Source organism: Heterodontus francisci, chromosome 23 (assembly GCF_036365525.1).
Source record: "Heterodontus francisci isolate sHetFra1 chromosome 23, sHetFra1.hap1, whole genome shotgun sequence".
NCBI lineage: Eukaryota > Metazoa > Chordata > Chondrichthyes > Heterodontiformes > Heterodontidae > Heterodontus > Heterodontus francisci.
The window spans coordinates 27276558-27294346 of record NC_090393.1 but is presented as its reverse complement, the minus strand read 5'-3'; the positions used below and the strand labels follow the sequence as shown (position 1 = coordinate 27294346).

General features: G+C 42.9%; 1 protein-coding gene across 1 annotated transcript; it reads right to left on the bottom strand.

Moving 5' to 3' along the window:
* Positions 1-2: 2 nt before the first annotated feature.
* On the bottom strand, positions 3-17547 carry rasl10a (RAS-like, family 10, member A). The gene is made up of 3 exons (XM_068054884.1): positions 17332-17547; positions 4912-5036; positions 3-295 (listed from the first exon to the last, which is right to left on the bottom strand). Exons 1-3 carry the CDS (start codon positions 17545-17547, stop codon positions 25-27), a joined length of 612 nt encoding a protein of 203 aa, XP_067910985.1. The 3' UTR covers positions 3-24.
* Positions 17548-17789: the final 242 nt, after the last annotated feature.

The window sequence follows — 17789 nt, the reverse complement described above, 5'->3', positions numbered from 1 at the left end:
ATTTATTCTATTGAACTAAGATTGTTACATCACATTGCATCTGTTTCTCTGTAGTGCCCCTTGGAGGCAAATGGTTGGGTGCCCATGTTTGCTGCCACTGCCCACCGTGCTGCTCAGGAGCTCTTTAAACAGCAGGAAAATGTGCCAGTTATATCGCGCCGAGCACTCGATGTAGCCGCATTTCCACATCCTCTTCACTAGGACACTTATGCTCTTGCGTGCAGTGAAGCGCTGCTTTTGTAGGTCTCTCTTATTTCCAACAATAATAATTGGGACTTGATTTGTACTGGTTACCCTAGTAAATAAACAAAGTAGTAAATGCAATATTATTGTCTAAGAACTCTTAATCAGTACCAAAGATTTTTTTCTCCTCTCCTGAAAGTGTTGATTTGTGCAGTCTAGTACTTGCCCTGATTTAGACTTGCATATGGAAAATGGTCAATTGGGCAGTATATTGATGGGCTTCTGACAACCAAAAAAAAACCCCACCCCTGCTGAACCCTGCCTTCCCACACAGCCTATCAACATACTTTTCAGCAGGGAGTGCTGGATAAAAATCAGCTGATGAAACCAGGTTACTTTTTCCGCTATCCTCCCTAATCCCAGTGGAGCAGAGACCAACTAATATAAATAAATATAGAAGAGCAGTGGTTCCCTCACACCAAAATGCTATGAATAAAGGACTTGCAATGATATAGCACCAGTCACGTCCTTCGAATATCCCAATGTGCATTACAGCCAATGAATTACATTCAGAATATAGTCACTTTTGATTTGTAGGCAAACCTAGCAGTTGCTTTGTGCACAGCAAGCTCCCAAAAGCAGTTTATTTTTGAAATAGAAAATGTTGGAAATACAGACGTTCTGATGAAAGATTGTGGGCCTGCAAAATGAACTCTGCCTCACCTGAGTATTTCCAGCATTTTCTGTTTTTATTTCAGACTTCCAGCATTTGCTGTATTTTTCTTTGATTTATTTTTGGTATTGTTTAAAGGATAAACAGTGACCAGAACACCTCAGCCTCCTTTTCAAATCTTCTTGCACTGTGGGATCTATTCAATCACCTGAGAAGCATGATGAGCCTTAGTTTAAAGTTTGTCAGAGATGCTGTCTTGAAGATCAATGACGTATGACACCAAACTGTCATTTCAGATTATGTTCTCTAATGTCGGAGCAGAGCTTGTCCACTCCATCAAGGCTGATAATGAGGAAGTATATAGGAGATTTTCTGCTTTGGGAAACGCATTTCAGGGAATTGCGTACACCAGTTTGTAGGTTCCTTAAGCACGGACCATGTGCCCATATCAAGCTCATCTCCGCTGGTGGGGTCCACATGCACTCTTCTGTCTGTTGTCTCATGATCAGCTGCCCGGGGTGGAGCTGACAATTTCAGTTTTTCCTGACTAACATGGGATGTTGCAGAGTTCGTATTGGACAAATTTATTTGGCAATGCACAAAAAACTCACTTTGCTGCAGGACAGGGTTGGTCTTGTGAAGAGTTTTATAATGTTCAGTACAACTGACTCATTGTTTAAGAATGTAGATCCTGTCATGTCCTCAGTGATAAATGTGGCAGAATACATGAATATTAACCACTTGGGCAAGGTAACTGGTCCCTTTGATATATGAGTCAGTGGCTTCAGGCAAGAAGTGCTGAAAATTGTACGACAACCACACCCCAATCAAAAGAAACAATCTTTAGGAACTCTCAGGCATATTTTCTAGTCAGCAGGATTAGTCCTGTCACTACAGGAGGTGCGTGTGAGGGTTAGGAAAGCCAACAGGCAATTTCTTTTCATTTGACCCTGGTTAGTGATTGGTGATGGGGTACCTTTTTGAAGTAAAGCAATAAGGAGACACTGGAGGCATCAAATGAAAACCAGGCAAAAGCACCCCCTTTTTAGATGGGGCACAACTGATAAGGAGCTAAACCATAAAACAAAGAAAACTTATAAAACTAGATATTAGCAATGCACACTATGCCCTGCAGTTCCTGTGCTGCCCACCAGTCACAAAAGACCTCAAGCGTACTTGTGGGCACTGCATGTTCCTTCTCTACGGCCACCCAGGTGCAGATAAGACCACAGAATAGAGGCAGGCAGTCAGAGCAACCACCCCGATAGGTTGCCTTCAACTTGGACCTGTAGATGGTCACGTTGGCTAGGCCTAGGAGCAGACTGCTGTGACAGTATGTGATCTGTAGACCACCATTCCCATTCATTATAATCTCAATGATACAGTTCAGTGCTATGGGATACAAGTCTTGTGCTTGGGTTCTTCCACACACTGCATTCCTGATCCGAAGATAGTATTATGGCACTTTGCCAGAGGGAAGAAAGAACCACTGAGGCAGAATCAATACATCCCACTCTTCTGGCTCCTTCAAGTGTTGAGAACAGTATTGTCAAAGCCTTGGAAGCAATGCACAGCACAGGGAAACTAATCAAAAAAGAGGGGAGAAAAAAAGAGAAAGCCTCATCTTTATTATAGAGTTTGATCTTCAACAAGACATACCCCTGATAAAAGCACTAAAGTTACTAACACCATGATGACTATATGTGCCATAGGTTATTGTTGATTCGCCATATATCTTTGAAGCTTAAGCAGAAATGTAAGAGAACTGACACTGAAATTGTTGAAAAGTGAGTTGGGTCCTGCAGCATTCACTTCTTCTTGTGTTGAGTGGTATGGTATCAAAACATTAGTATTTATTAATCAATTGATAGCTAATAAGCCCTTAGCTTGAATTTTTCATTCATTGTTATATGGCCAATCTACAATATTTAATTCTTACCAATGTTTGCAGGTTTGACATTTCCTTTTTGAGTAAACAAGCAGAGGATACACTGGACAGAATGTTTTCTTTTCCCAGATTTTTTGGTAATAATGATGGTGAAACTGTCAGGGTTCATTGTCATTACACCTGAAACTGACAGCAACTTCTGGAGTCGGCACATACACAGTTAAATTTGAAAGTACAGAATCTGCTGTCAGTTTCAGAGGAGTTGTGACAGTGAACACTGATAGTTCAACATGGAAATGTAGAAGTTGCTGTCACTAATTCTACGCTTCTCAGAGGATGCACTGATGAAGTCCTCCCCCCCCCAAATGTAATCACTGAACTGATGAAAACTTGCCCTTTTACGCTCATTAGTCTCACTGTGAAAAAAAACCTTGAAAGTGCTGCACTTTGTTGAATGAGGTGTAACAGGATGTTAACAGAGTAAAAGGTTTGTCATTACTGCTGAACAGTCTCACTGGCCCTGGAAAACTAATTTTATATTTGTGGAGCAGTAAATTTCTCCATTATAATAAATTTGCATTTTTAAAGTAATCCAATTTTAAAATAATGTTTGTTTAAGCTATTTCAGCTCTTGCCTTAATCCCAATGTGTATGTCACAATCACTTATTCCATTCTCTGTAAAAAGAAATTGTTTAAAAGTGAAAAATTCAGTGCATTTTAATTCCTGGTGAATACTTCAATGTGATTGGTTATTTACCTTGCTTGATGACGTCACCATTGCTAGATATCCAGAGAGCCCTTTGACTTGGCGCCAGATGCCAACAGACATTGTGAAAGGGGAAAAATCCACACCATAGGGGATTGTTAGATTTTTAGGGGCAGCTTTCTTTGAGTTCAGTGGAGAGTGCTATTGCTTTGCTACTTAATGGGAAATCCAGCCTTGGTACTTAAATCTCCAGTGGACTGCTAGGACATATGCAGTCTTCTGGAGCAGAAAATTTAGCAGACCATTGTTATAAAATGGAACTTTAAGGGCCATCCTAATGTAATAAATCATTAAGGAATCCAATTTCTTAATAGATGTTCATACCACCTATTTGTAAGAATGGCTGCATTGCTTTTATGCCAATACAAGAAGAGAAATGTAATTGGTTTGAAATCAAAGACATTGATCCTAGACTCATACTACGCACTTACAACATAGGGGGTCCAGTTACGTGGAATACAATTCTGTCACCTAGATCTAAAACAGTTTTAACCTGGATGCTCCATTGCACTATGCCATATAAATCCCAGGGATTTGTGTGGACGGCTAGATTATGTTGCTTTGGCCTCACTTGCATGGAACCATGCAATGCTAGGTGCTTCCAGTACTGTTGAAATTGTAATATCGTATGGATTACCAAATGGGCGCTATTTTCTAATTGATCATACCCATCTTATGGCTACTTATTGTAACAGATTGCAAAATTGACCTTTTATTTAATATCACATTTTGGATTAGGTATGAAGTGCAGATGAAGAGTAAGTACCATTTATGAATTTAATGTGAGCAAAGCAACTAACCATGGGCATTGGAACAAGAGTATGCATTCAGCCCCTCAAGCCTGGTATGCCATTCAGTTAGATCGTAGCTGATGTGTACCTCAACTCCATCTACTCACCATAGCTCCATATCCCTTGCTACCCTTCTCTAATAAAAATCTAGCCAACCTCAGTTTTGAAAATTCCACTGACCCAGCATCAACAGTGTTTTTGGGAGTAAGTTCCAGACTTCTTCTATGCTTTGTGTGATAAAGTGCTTCTTGATTTCACTCCTGAATGGCCTAGCTATAAGTTTAAGATGGTGCCTCCTTGTTCTGGATTCCCCCACCAGAGGAAATTGCTTCTCTGTACTATATTGACAAATGTTTTAACATTTTAAACACTTCAATGATATCACTGCTCAACCTTCTAAACTCAAGGAAATACAAACAAAGTTCATTGCTGAGCTATTTCTAACTCAAACACCCACAGATATTGTAGCAAGTCCAGATCCAAAGGTGGACTGTCCTTTTGCAGAGCCATCACTATAGGAGATGGACGTCATGTTTCCAAACAAAAAGACTTGCAATATAAAAGGCATAAAGCAGCCCAGCAAATAGTAAGTAAAAGCACAATTCTTACCTGACTTCTGCAATCTGCTGCCAAATCATTTTCACATATTTAAAACTATCGAAGCAGCAGATGTCGTACACAAGCATGTACGCGTTTGCATTTCTGATACCTCGGCACCGAGAATCCAACCATTCCTGCAAAACAAGAATGAAGAAAACGTGTCACTGTAACATGGACAGCTGCTATATTATTACTAGTTTGGCAAATTTTAGTAGTGGAACATGAAATATTTAAAATTAAGTAGTTACAAGCTGATTTGTGCACAGGACAGACACAACTTAATTCTATGGATGACCATCCTCTATTTTGCTCTCTCTCACTTCCCTTTCTGTCTGCTTCCTTCAGTATGTATTTCCAACAGCTGAGAGCAAGTACATCACTGCCCATGACTTCTGAGGTTAAAGTTATCCAGACACTGCAGTGCTGCTCCACACTATGACTCAGACTTCTTGAGTTGTTCCACCCAGTGATCTAGCTGAAAATTAAATCAAATTTGTCAAGGCCACAGTGATATGATAGAAATGTCATATGACTGGGCTGAATGAAATACAGGAACTAATTTTGACTGAAGCCACACACATAAAAGCATTTTGCTATCAGATGTGGCTGTAATCTGAACTTCGGTGTCTTAGTTTAGGAACTACTTCCCACAATAGCAGGTGGTGACAAAACCGCTCAGAGACATTTGCAATATTTTCTATGATCTTTGTTTGCACTGGAGAAGTGGGAGATTGGCTCATTTGAAAGGGCACATGTTACTTTGAGATTCTCAAGTGAAAAGGAGGAGTCCGATAACACAGAGCTATGGAATCATTTGCTGGGGATTGGAACATTGCAAGTATCACTCCATCGTTTAAGAAAGGAGGGAGGAAGAAACAAGGTAACTGCAGCTTAACATCAGTTGTGGGGAAGTTACTGGGATCAAGCATTGAGTGACTAAGCACCTGGACAAGTATAAGAGTCAACATGGATTTGTGAAGGGTAGGTCATGTCTGAGTAAATAAAAACAGAAAATGCTGGAAATACGCAACAAGTCAGGCAGCATCTGTGGAGAGAGAAACAGAGTTAACATTTCAGGTCAATGATCTTTCATCAGAACTGGCAAAAGTTGGAAATGTAATAGGTTTTGAGCAAGTGAAAAGGGGAAGTGTGGGAAGAAGAACAAAGGTGAAGGACTGTGATAGGGTGGAGGGGAGGAGAGAGTAAATGCCAAAACATTTTATGGTATAAGGCCAAAGGAAGCAGTGGCAACTGCTGGGACCACACCCAGCCAATGGAAGCAAGAGGAAGGATGGCCCTGAAACAATGGTAACTTTCTGGGGCCTTGATGGGGTCAATCGGCCGGGCCCTGGCAAAGCAAGCGGGGGTTGGTTAAGTGGGGGGGTGGAGTGTTGTGCGGTGGGGGTGGTTGGGGCTTTGGGGGCAGCCTTCCATGGGGCACAACGTGCCTGATCATGAGACCCTCCCCGCAGTACACAAGAAGGCTGCCAGATTTTACCTGGCAGCATTCTTGGTGCCTTTGTTGCCCAGCCACTGTGGGTTAAATACCAGGTGGTGGGAGGAAGCCCTTAAGTGGCAGTTAATTGGTCACTTAAGGGCCTTGATTGGCCTGGGGCGGGCGGGTCGTTGCGCCTCACCACTGCCGCCCCACGTAAAATTGCAATGGGGGTGGGAAGGCGTCAGGAACGGCCCCCACCGCGCCAACTGCACACTTGTTGGGTAGTCCTAAAATTACGTCCTATGACTCGATGCCTCGATGTTGAGTCCAGATGGGTGTCCTGTTGAAAGATGAGGTTCTGTTCCTTGAGCTTGCATTGAGCTTCTTTGGAACATTGCAGGAGGCCAAAGACAGAAGTGTCAGTGAAAGCAAGGTGGAGAATTAAAATGACAAGAGCCTAGAGGTTTGGGGGACATGCTTGCGGACTGAACAGTAATGTTTCGTAAAGCGGTCACCCGGTCTGCATTTGGTCTCCCCAATACGGCGGTGGCGTAGTGGTATTGTCACTGGACTAGTAACCCAGAGATCCAGGATATTGCTCTGGGGACATGGGTTCAAATCCCACCACAGCAGAAGGTGGAATTTGAATTCAATTAATAAATCTGGAATTAAAAAGCTAGTCTAATGATGGCCATTGTCGATTGTTGTAAAAACGCATCTGGATCACTAATGTCCTTTAGGGAAGGAATTCTGCTGTCCTTACCTGGTCTGGCCTACATGTGACTCCAGACCCACAGCAATGTGGTTGACTCTAACATGCCCTCTGAAATGGCCTAGCAAGCCACTCAGTTGTATTTAACCGCTACAAAGTCAATAAAAAGGACCGTTCCTAACAGCACTGTGGGTGTACCTACCCCACATAGACTGCAGCAGTTCAAGAAGGCAGCTCACCATCACCTTTTCATGGGCAATAAATGCTGGCCTGGCCAGTGATGCCTACATCCCATGAATGAATAAAAAAAATATAGAGGAGACCACATCGTGAGCAGTGAATACGCATATTAAATTCAAAGAAGTACATGAAATTTGCTATTTCACCTGGAAGGACTGTTTGGGTCCCTGTATGATGAGAAGGGAAGAGGTAAAAGGGCACGTGTTGCACCTCCTGCATGGAACGGTGCCATAAAAGGGAAGGGTTGTTGGGGTGACAGGATTTACTCCCATTTGGAAACAAACAAACTTATTAGCGAGAGACAGCATGGTTTCTTGAAGGGGAGGTCGTGTCTTACTAATTTGATTGAGTTTTTTGAGGAAGTGACGAAGATGATTGATGAGGGAAGGGTGGTAGGTGTTGTCTATATGGACTTTAGAAAAGCCTTTGACAAAGTCCCGCATGGCAGACTGGTGCAAAAGGTGAAGTCACACGGGATCAGAGGTGAGCTGGCAAGATGGATACAGAACTGGCTCAGTTTTTTTTTTATTCATTCACGGGATGTGGGCGTCGCTGGCCAGGCCAGCATTTATTGCCCATCCCTAATTGCCCTTGAGAAGATGGTGGTGAGCTGCCTTCTTGAACCGCTGCAGTCCATGTGGGGTAGGTACACCCACAGTGCTGTTAGGAAGGGAGTTCCAGGATTTTGACCCAGCGACAGTGAAGGAACGGCGATATAGTTCCAAGTCAGGGTGGTGTGTGACTTGGAGGGGAACTTGCAGGTGGTGATGTTCCCATGTATTTGCTGCCCTTGTCCTTCTAGTTGGTAGAGGTCGCGGGTTTGGAAGGTGCTGTCTAAGGAACCTTGGTGCATTGCTGCAGTGCATCTTGTAGATGGTACACACTGCTGCCACTGTGCGTCGGTGGTGGAGGGAGTGAATGTTTGTAGATGGGGTGCCAATCAAGCGGGCTGCTTTGTCCTGGATGGTGTCGAGCTTCTTGAGTGTTGTTGGAGCAGCACCCATCCAGGCAAGTGGAGAGTATTCCATCACACTCCTGACTTGTGCCTTGTAGATGGTGGACAGGCTTTGGGGAGTCAGGAGGTGAGTTACTCGCCTCAGGATTCCTAGCCTTTCACCTGCTCTTGTAGCCACGGTATTTATATGGCTACTCCAGTTCAGTTTTCGGTCAATGGTAGCCCCTATGATGTTGATAGTGGGGGATTCAGCGATGGTAATGCCGTTGAATGTCCAGGGGAGATGGTTAGATTCTCTTTTGTTGGAGATGGTCATTGCCTGGCACTTGTGTGGCGCAAATGTTACTTGCCACTTATCAGCCCAAGCCTGGATATTGTCCAGGTCTTGCTGCATTTCTACACAGACTGCTTCAGTATCTGAGGAGTTGCGAATGGTGCTGAACATTGTGCAATCATCAGCGAACATCCCCACTTCTGACCTTATGATTGAAGGAAGGTCATTGATGAAGCAGCTGAAGATGGTTGGGCCTAGGACACTACCCTGAGGAACTCCTGCAGTGATGTCCTGGAGCTCAGATGATTGACCTCCAACAACCACAACCATCTTCCTTTGCGCTAGGTATGACTCCAGCCAGCGGAGGGTTTTCCCCCTGATTCCCATTGACCTCAGTTTTGCTAGGGCTACTTGATGCCATACTCGGTCAAATGCTGCCTTGATGTCAAGGGCAGTCACTCTCACCTCACCTCTTGAGTTCAGCTCTTTTGTCCATGTTTGAACCAAGGCTGTAATGAGGTCAGGAGCTGAGTGGCCCTGGCGGAACCCAAACTGAGCATCACTGAGCAGGTTGTTGCTAAGCAAGTGCCGCTTGATGGCACTGTTGATGACACCTTCCATCACTTTACTGATGATTGAGAGTAGGCTAATGGGGCGGTAGTTGGCCGGGTTGGATTTGTCCTGCTTTTTGTGTACAGGACATACCTGGGCAATTTTCCACATTGCAGGGTAGATGCCAGTGTTGTAGCTGTACTGGAACAGCTTGGCTAGGGGCGCAGCAAGTTCTGGAGCACAGGTCTTCAGTACTATTGCTGGAATATTGTCAGGGCCCATAGCATTTGCAGTATCCAGTGCCTTCAGTCGTTTCTTGATATCACGCGGAGTGAATCGAATTGGCTGAGGTTTGGCATCTGTGATGCTGGGGACTTCAGGAGGAGGCCGAGATGGATCATCAACTCGGCACTTCTGGCTGAATATTTTTGCAAATGCTTCAGCCTTATCTTTTGCACTGATGTGCTGGGCTCCCCCATCATTGAGGATGGGGATATTTGTGGAGCCACCTCCTCCAGTTAGTTGTTTAATTGTCCATCACCATTCACGGCTGGATGTGGCAGGACTGCAGAGCTTAGATCTGATCCGTTGGTTATGGGATCGCTTAGCTCTGTCTATCACATGCTGCTTACGCAGTTTGGCATGCAAGTAGTCCTGTGTTGTAGCTTCACCAGGTTGACACCTCATTTTGAGGTATGCCTGGTGCTGCTCCTGGCATGCCCTCCTGCACTCTTCATTGAACCAGGGTTGGTCTCCTGGCTTGATGGTAATGGTAGAGTGGGGGATATGCCGGGCCATGAGGTTACAAATTGTGGTTGAGTACAACTCTGCTGCTGCTGATGGTCCACAGCGCCTCATGGATGCCCAGTTTTGCATTGCTAGATCCGTTCGAAATTTATCCCATTCAGCACGGTGATAGTGCCACACAACACGATGGACGGTATCCTCAATGTGAAGGCGGGACTTCGTCTCCACAAGGTCTGTGCGGTGGTCACTCCTACCAATACTGTCATGGACAGATGCATCCGCGGCAGGCAGATTGGTGAGGACGAGGTCGAGTATGTTCTTCCCTCGTGTTGGTTCCCCCACCACCTGCCGCAGACCCAGTCTAGCAGCCATGTCCTTTAGGACTCGGCCAGCTCGGTCAGTAGTGGTGCTACCGAGCCACTCATGGTGATGGACATTGAAGTCCCCCACCCAGAGTACATTTTGTGCCCTTGCCACCCTCAGTGCTTCCGCCCAGTGGTGTTCAACATGGAGGAGTACTGAGTCATCAGCTGAGGGAGGGCGGTAGGTGGTAATCAGTAGGAGGTTACTTTGCCCATATTTAACCTGATGCCATGAGACTTCATGAGGTCCGGAGTCGATGTTGAGGACTCCCAGGGCAACTCCCTCCCTACTGTATACCACTGTGCCACCACCTCTGGTGGGTCTGTCCTGCCGGTGGGACAGGACATACCCGGGGATGGTGATGGCAGTGTCTGGGACATTGTCTGTTCGGTATGATTCCGTGAGTATGACTATGTCAGGCTGTTGCTTGACTAGTCTGTGGGACAGCTCTCCTAACTTTGGCACAAGCCCCCAGATGTTAGTAAGGAGGACTTTGCAGGGTCGACAGGGCTGGGTTTGCCGTTGTTGTTTCCGGTGCCTAGGTCGATGCCGGGTGGTCCGTCCGGTTTCATTCCTTTTTATAGACTTCGTAGCGGTTAGATACAACTGAGTGGCTTGCTGGGTCATTTCAGAGGGCATGTAAGATTTAACCACATTGCTGTGGGTCTGGAGTCACATGTAGGCCAGACCAGGTAAGGACAGCAGATTTCCTTCCCTAAAGGACATTAGTGAACCAGATGGGTTTTTACAACAATCGACAATGGTTTCATGGCCATCATTAGACTAATTTTTAATTCCAGATTTTTATTAAGTTTTGTCTCTGTCTGATTTGCTTCTCCATTGAATTTATTTGCTACTTTGCTATCACCCATGTCACACAACTGTTCAAGACCAATTTCTGCCCCAGCTTTTCCACTACTTGGGTGGTCAGTGACAAAGGGTTATCAATTTAGAATTGTCAATAATAGAATGAAGAGATACACTAAGAGAAATTTCTTTAAGTGGAAAGATTTGCAGCATGGAATGCCATATGGAATAGTTGAGGCAGAGACAATTGCATCTTTTTAGGGAAAAGTGAGTAAGCATTTAAAACAGAATGACGGGGAGAGCTAGGTAATAGAACTGAATTGGTATGGCAAAGAAAAAGAACATATACAATGGGCCAAATTACCTCTTTATGTGCTGTAACCTTTGATGGTACTAAGGAGATTTACAAACTATTTAACATATATTAATATTTAGATGGTGCAGAGAGTGAAGGATAACTTGGGGAAAGAAGTGTCCATCTCTCCTGTCCCTGAATTTGTTATTACATAATTTATTTATCTCAAGTGTCCCTCAACTTTCTGGTAGCCTTGAATTTATTTCAAAGGGCTGTAATTGGTAGAGACCACATGGCTGCATATCCATGCTTGCTGTAGAATGAAAGGTTTTACTTTTGATAATAGAACATAAGCTTGTAAAGACTTTGATTTCATTAATGTTAACCCCTGCTTCTCAGTTAATAGTGGTTGAGCAATGTGATGACTCTGAGAATGAAATTAATCAGCCAGATGATTTTCTTTTGACCTTACTCGGTTTTTAAAAAAGTTTTCATCAGCTTCAAGTTTCTCAGTTTCAAGTCCTTTGCAAAACCTCATCTCAGACATACTGTGAATGCCAATTAGCAGTATCAATCTCCTTGGAAACCTGTTACCTGTAAGGGCAAAGGCTAGAGGTACAGCAGGTAGCATGAAATTGGTTTGATATTTGTAGTAGAGATAGGGATTAAACCAAAAGCCCTTGAAGCAGAGAGGTATCACTGATCTCCAGATCCACACGCAAGTTTAACTTGGCTTCAGTACAAAGGGATTGAAATCACTCCTATAATTATATCTATTAACTGAATAAATGGTTAAGGTAAGTCCAGCAATGTGTGGAGAAAGGACTATGAGAGTGTTTGTCCATTTATAAAACTGCTTCTAAAATTACTCCCTTCTAAAACAGCCACAGATATTGCACCTGATGAGAGCATCTGATTAGACCAGCAGAAGAAAAGAGATGGTGTGAGAGGTAAGCTCCAACACAGCATGTGAGACAATGGGCAAATACAGACCAATAATAAAGGCACAGAAAACTCCCAAACTGGTCTAATGGGAAAATGCTGCAAATGCTGCAAACACCATGTTGCCATCAGTAGCATCTCTGTGATACCGCATATTTTAACATGAGAAAGTGGAGTTGATATTACACTACACAATTCAGTGAACACAATAACATTGTATTACAAACAAATATATACACAGAATCAGCATATTACTAACATTAAATCTACCAATGTTGAACCTGCTATTATCATGGCATGATTGTATTTTACTTTGTCACAGATTTCAGGTTTTGAAATTCATAACTCAGAAACAAAAACAAAAGAAGTGGCTAGTGAGATTGTTGATGCGTTAGTTTTAATTTTCCAAAATTCCCTAGATTTGGGGAAGGTTCCGTTAGATTGGAAAATAGCGAATGTAACTCCTTTATTCAAAAAGGGAGGGAGACAGAAAGCAGGAAACTACAGGCCAGTTAGCTTAACATCTGTCTTAGGGAAAATGTTAGAAGCTATTATTAAAGACATTATAGCAGGACATTTAGAAAAATTCAAGGTAATCAGGCAGAGTCAACATGGTTTTGTGAAAGGAAAATCATGTTTAACTAATTTATTGGAATTCTTTGAGTGAATTACATGTGCTGAGGATAAAGGGGAACCGGTGGATGTATTGTACTACTATTGGATTTCCAGAAGGCATTTGATAAGGTGCCACATCAAAGGTTATTGCACAAAATAAAAGCTCATGGTGTAGGGGGTAACATATTGGCATAAATGGGTCATTTTCTGGTTGGCAAGATGTAATGAGTGGTGTGCCACAGGGATCTGTGCTGGGGCCTCAACTTTTTACAATTTATATAAATGACTTGGATGAAGGTATGGTTGCTAAATTTGTTGATGACACAAAGATAGGTAGGAAAGTAACTTGTGAAGAGGACATAAGGAGGCTACAAAGGGATATAGACAGGTTAAGTGAGTGGGCAAAGACCTGGCAAATGGAGTATGTGGGAAAGTGTGAAATTGTCCACCTTGGCAGGAAGAATAAAAAAGCTAAATGGTGAGAGATTGCAGAGCTCTGAGATGCAGAGGGATCTGGGTGTCCTAGTGCATGAATCACAAAAGGTTAGTATGCAGGTACAGCATATAATTAGGAAAGCTAATAGAATATTATCGTTTATCGCGAGGGGAACTCAATACAAAAGTAAGGCAGTTTTGCTTCAGATATACAGGACATTGGTGAGACCACCTCTGGAGTACCATGTACAGTATTAGCCTCCTTATTTAAGGAAGGATGTAAATGCGTTGGAGGCAGTACAGAGAATGTTTACTAGACTAATACCTGGAATGGGTGGGCTGTCTTATGAGGAAAGATTGGACAGGCTAGGCTTGTATCCGCTGGAATTTAGAAGAGTAAGAGGTGACTTGATTGAAACATAGAAGATCCTGAAGGGTCTTGACAGGTAGATGTGGAAAGGATGTTTCCCCTTGTGGGAGAATCTAGCACTAGGGGTCACTGTTTAAAAATAAGGGGTCACCTATTTAAGACAAAGATAAGGAGAAATTTCTTCTCTCAGCGGGTCGTGAGTCTTTGGAATTCTCTTCCTCAAAAGGTGGTGGAAGCAGAGTCTTTGAATATTTTTAAGGCAGAGGTAAATAGATTATTGATAAGCAAGGGAGTGAAAGGTTATTGGAGGTTCATGGAAATGTGGAGTAATCAGTTCAGCCGTGAACTTATTGAATGGCGGAGCAGGCTCGAAGGGCCGAGTGGCCAATCATGTGTGCAGAAATGACTCTTTCTACAGTAAACATGCGAGCTGGCTGCTGTTAAACATGTTTTGTAACTGAACTGCAAAGGGATTTTCAGCATTCCAGTGCTAAACAGCACTGACTGTGTTTTGTTGCACTGACAATGTCTCTATCGGTAGTGTTATGACCAGGTGAGAAAGGGGTATAGGGATTCCCTCTCAGTCTTTGCCTGGTTTAACTGTAACAGGGTTTAATTTTAAAAACACCGTGTTTTTAGCTCCCCCTCAGTCAATCCTTGTTCACTGCTCTCCAATTGTAAGGCAAAGAAATCAACCAGACAGATTTACTTAGATTTAAACAAGAAAGGTAGAAGTTTATTAACCTCAAACTCTAATTCGGTTAACGACTATGAATGTGCGACACAACCACGCTAGCATGCATACGCGATAAACACACATGCTGATAGAGACAGAAAAGTAGAAAGAATAAAGGGGGAAAAGTTTGAGGCAATAGCTGGGATTTCTTTACGGTGCTTTGAATTCGATGTAGAGGCTTTGATTGCAGGTTAAGTCTTGCTGTTTTGTTGGGGACCAGTGCACACTTTAAAACTTGTTTCGATGTTGGAGTCTTTTCTCTCTTGAGGTTTAAGTGACTTCAGTGGATCCGGAGATTCATGAGAGAGAGCGAGAGCGGCTCTCCTCTTCCAAGTTCAGTTGCAATCTCCCAAACTGTGCTGTCAGCAGTTCAAACGAAGACCTGGGCCAGCGGGTTAGTCATGTGACTAGCTGTTTTAACAAACTCCTGCATTTGTAGATTCTCCATCTTAGCAGACACCCTGGAATGCTGGTATTTTTACACATTCAATGTCTGGTGATCAAAATTCATTTGGATTAATTTGATCAGGGAACCATTCTATTGTCTCCAGGCACTGTCTCTTAGTATGCAAATGTTTTCCAGCCACTACTGATCTCTTCAAACAAGTCATCTCTTCCTTCCAGCAACAGTTTAAAATTAATGTTCACATGACAAAATTAGTATGCCTCATTCTTGGCAGGTGGGGTCTTCATGACAGTAGCCTATGGAATCCAACACTGATCTTCATATTTTTATTGAAATCTGAAGGAGGTCATGCATAAGAATGTTTGTCACCTAATGCTATTCTGTAATACAGGCCTGTGAGAAGCCAAGTAGAATAATGACCCACAAGTTACAACATAGTGTTATAAGCAGCAAAGCATATTCTTCGTGTTCTACTATTCCACCTGACTGAACAAGATATTGGAAAAAAGAAAAACCCAACTGATCGATCATTCCTTCTGTAAAACATGTTTGATTACTTGTATGCTTTTTCAATTTATTTCTTAATGTAACATAATTTTAAAAATGAGAAATACACATCCAAGGTTTTCAGGTATCCCAATCTCACAAGCAGCACTTAACTGGGTGTCCTTTATATTACAATGCAAAATATTGTACTCCTGCCAGATTACTCTATGAACCATGAGATCTAATTTCCTTCTCACATTTTACAGTAGGACAGTTCTGTTCCAGGAGTCAATGGATATGTGGCTGAGAGCTGGTGATAACTTCTTTAAGAGGGACAGCAAGCAGAACTCCCATAAACAATCCATCAACACAGGCTTATTTACACAAAGCAGTAGTGTTACTTAGAGAGCTGAGCAGATTTAGGTCCTTGTGGGCACGATGGGCATCTTACACTTGCAGCTGAGCTATTAAGCAGAAACATTGCACACTGCACAGTTGCGTCGACAAAGTTTAAAAGATTTTAGTTGGTTTAGCAGCTCATTAACTGCCTGACAAGCAGTTTAACATGATTGTTGATGCATTCCAATTGGTCAACCTATTCCTGGTTTCAGCTAAATCAACTTTCCAAAAAATGTACTGTTTAGACACTTGCCTGCAAGTTCATTATCAGTTAGGAGTGTAGTGGAGGGTCCAGTGGTAAACCGACTACATTCAATTTTTACTTTTGGAAGCAAGCTTTTTGGCAGTAATTCATGGAATCACAGAGCACATACAGTGCACAAACAGGCCATTTGGCCCAACTGGTCTGTACTGGTATTTATGCTTCTCCCACCCTGCTTTATCTAACCCTATCAAGATAACCTTCTATTCCTTTGTCCCTCATGTACTGATCCAGTTTTCCCTTGAATGTATCTATGCTCTTTGCCTCAACTACTCCTTGTGGCAGTGAATTCCACAGTCTAACCACTTTATAGTTAAAGAAGTTTCTCCTGAATTCTCTATTGGATTTATTAGTGCCTATCGTATTTATGTCCCTAGTTTTAGCCTTCCCCACAAATGGAAGTATCTTCTTTACATCTATCCTGTCAAATCCCTTCATCATCCTAAAGACCTCTATCAGGTCAACTCTCAGCCATTTTCTTTTCTAGAGAAATGAACCACAGCCTGTTCAGCAAAGGGTGTACTGTACATGCCTCACATTTTTTATTCTATGGAGGTTGAAGTATGAATGAGAATTCAACATTTATGTGAGCCCTTGTTCTGACCAACATCTTCTTCACATGCAGTGATAACAGTGTTCAATCGTCACATTACCTTTCTTCACCATATATACCCTGCACAATCCACGTTCACACACAGTCTCCATTACATAGTTATTTAAACCTTGTTCATTTTATATCATATTTTACAACAGAAAATGTTTTGCCCTTGTCAACTTCATGAAATATGAATGGAACTGATAATAAATCTCTAGACGCTACAAGATAACTCCAACATATGCCGGACCCACTTCTAAAATTTCCACACCATCACTGGCCAAAGGGAAAAAGTTCTTACTTCTTTGGGATAAAAGAACAATTCCACCCCAACTGCCTACTGATAAGATGGAAATTACGCACTTCTTCGCCTGCAGTATAACTCCATTCCCTACCGGATTTTCTCTGACATACTAATAAAACCATGACAACCCGCCTTTTGTTTTGTTTCGAGTGCTTTGGTTTGCAGTTCATCTCGCCCCCATTGGGCAGATTTCACCCCAATTAGATTCGTCCCATTATTTTAATGTATTCATATTAAAACAGATGGAAATTGTTAAGTCGGTTTCATGCTGGTTTCGCAAGATCGTGAACATTCAGGATGGGCAATTTGTACTTTTAACATTTATCTTGTAATCTGTACCTTTCACTTTCAGAAAGGTTCAAGTCAAGTACCAATAAACTGTAAAGTGACACAATGGGGGCGGGGTGGGGTAGGGGGCGAGCAGTTTGACAGAAAGACACAAAGACACCCCCAGGCAGAAGGCATGAACAGGAGGAACAAGCTACATTTCCCCTACCTGAGCACCGGTTGTTGGAAATGTTGGGATCTGCGGCACATCCACGATCTTCAAATCGTACATGTTATCGTTGAGTATTACTGAAGGTCTGTGAACATACCTTCTTCTGGTCGGGGTGTATACGTGGCTGAAGTCATTGTAAAGGAACTGGCGGATTATGGCCGTTTTACCCACTCCAGGAGACCCAAGCACGGCGATTGTAAAGGTGCCGACCATTGTCCCACATATTTGTCTTGAACCGGGTGTTAGTGAGCAGGTAGAGGCTGGAGTGAAACCTCAGGCTGGGGTTTGCAGCCTTCGCTGTTTGATTCCCAAGCCTCACTCACTCTCCGGAGCCTCCGTGAAGATGATCCAAACTACATCAACCTTTAGTTGGTCGACAGGGTGCTTAAGGGCGAAAGTCTGGCTTGTCCGGCGCAGAGATGGAGCTAGTCAGTAAAATTTGGGACTCCGTTTAG

Excerpts from the sequence above, each read along its gene's own strand:
- rasl10a (XM_068054884.1), bottom strand. The coding sequence starts at position 17,547 with ATGGTCGGCACCTTTACAATCGCCGTGCTTGGGTCTCCTGGAGTGGGT. Across the intron at positions 5,037-17,331 it reads TTCCAACAACCGGTGCTCAG|GAATGGTTGGATTCTCGGTG; the intron begins GTAGGGGAAATG and ends CTTGTTTTGCAG. Across the intron at positions 296-4,911 it reads CAGCAGATTGCAGAAGTCAG|GGTAACCAGTACAAATCAAG; the intron begins GTAAGAATTGTG and ends TTTATTTACTAG.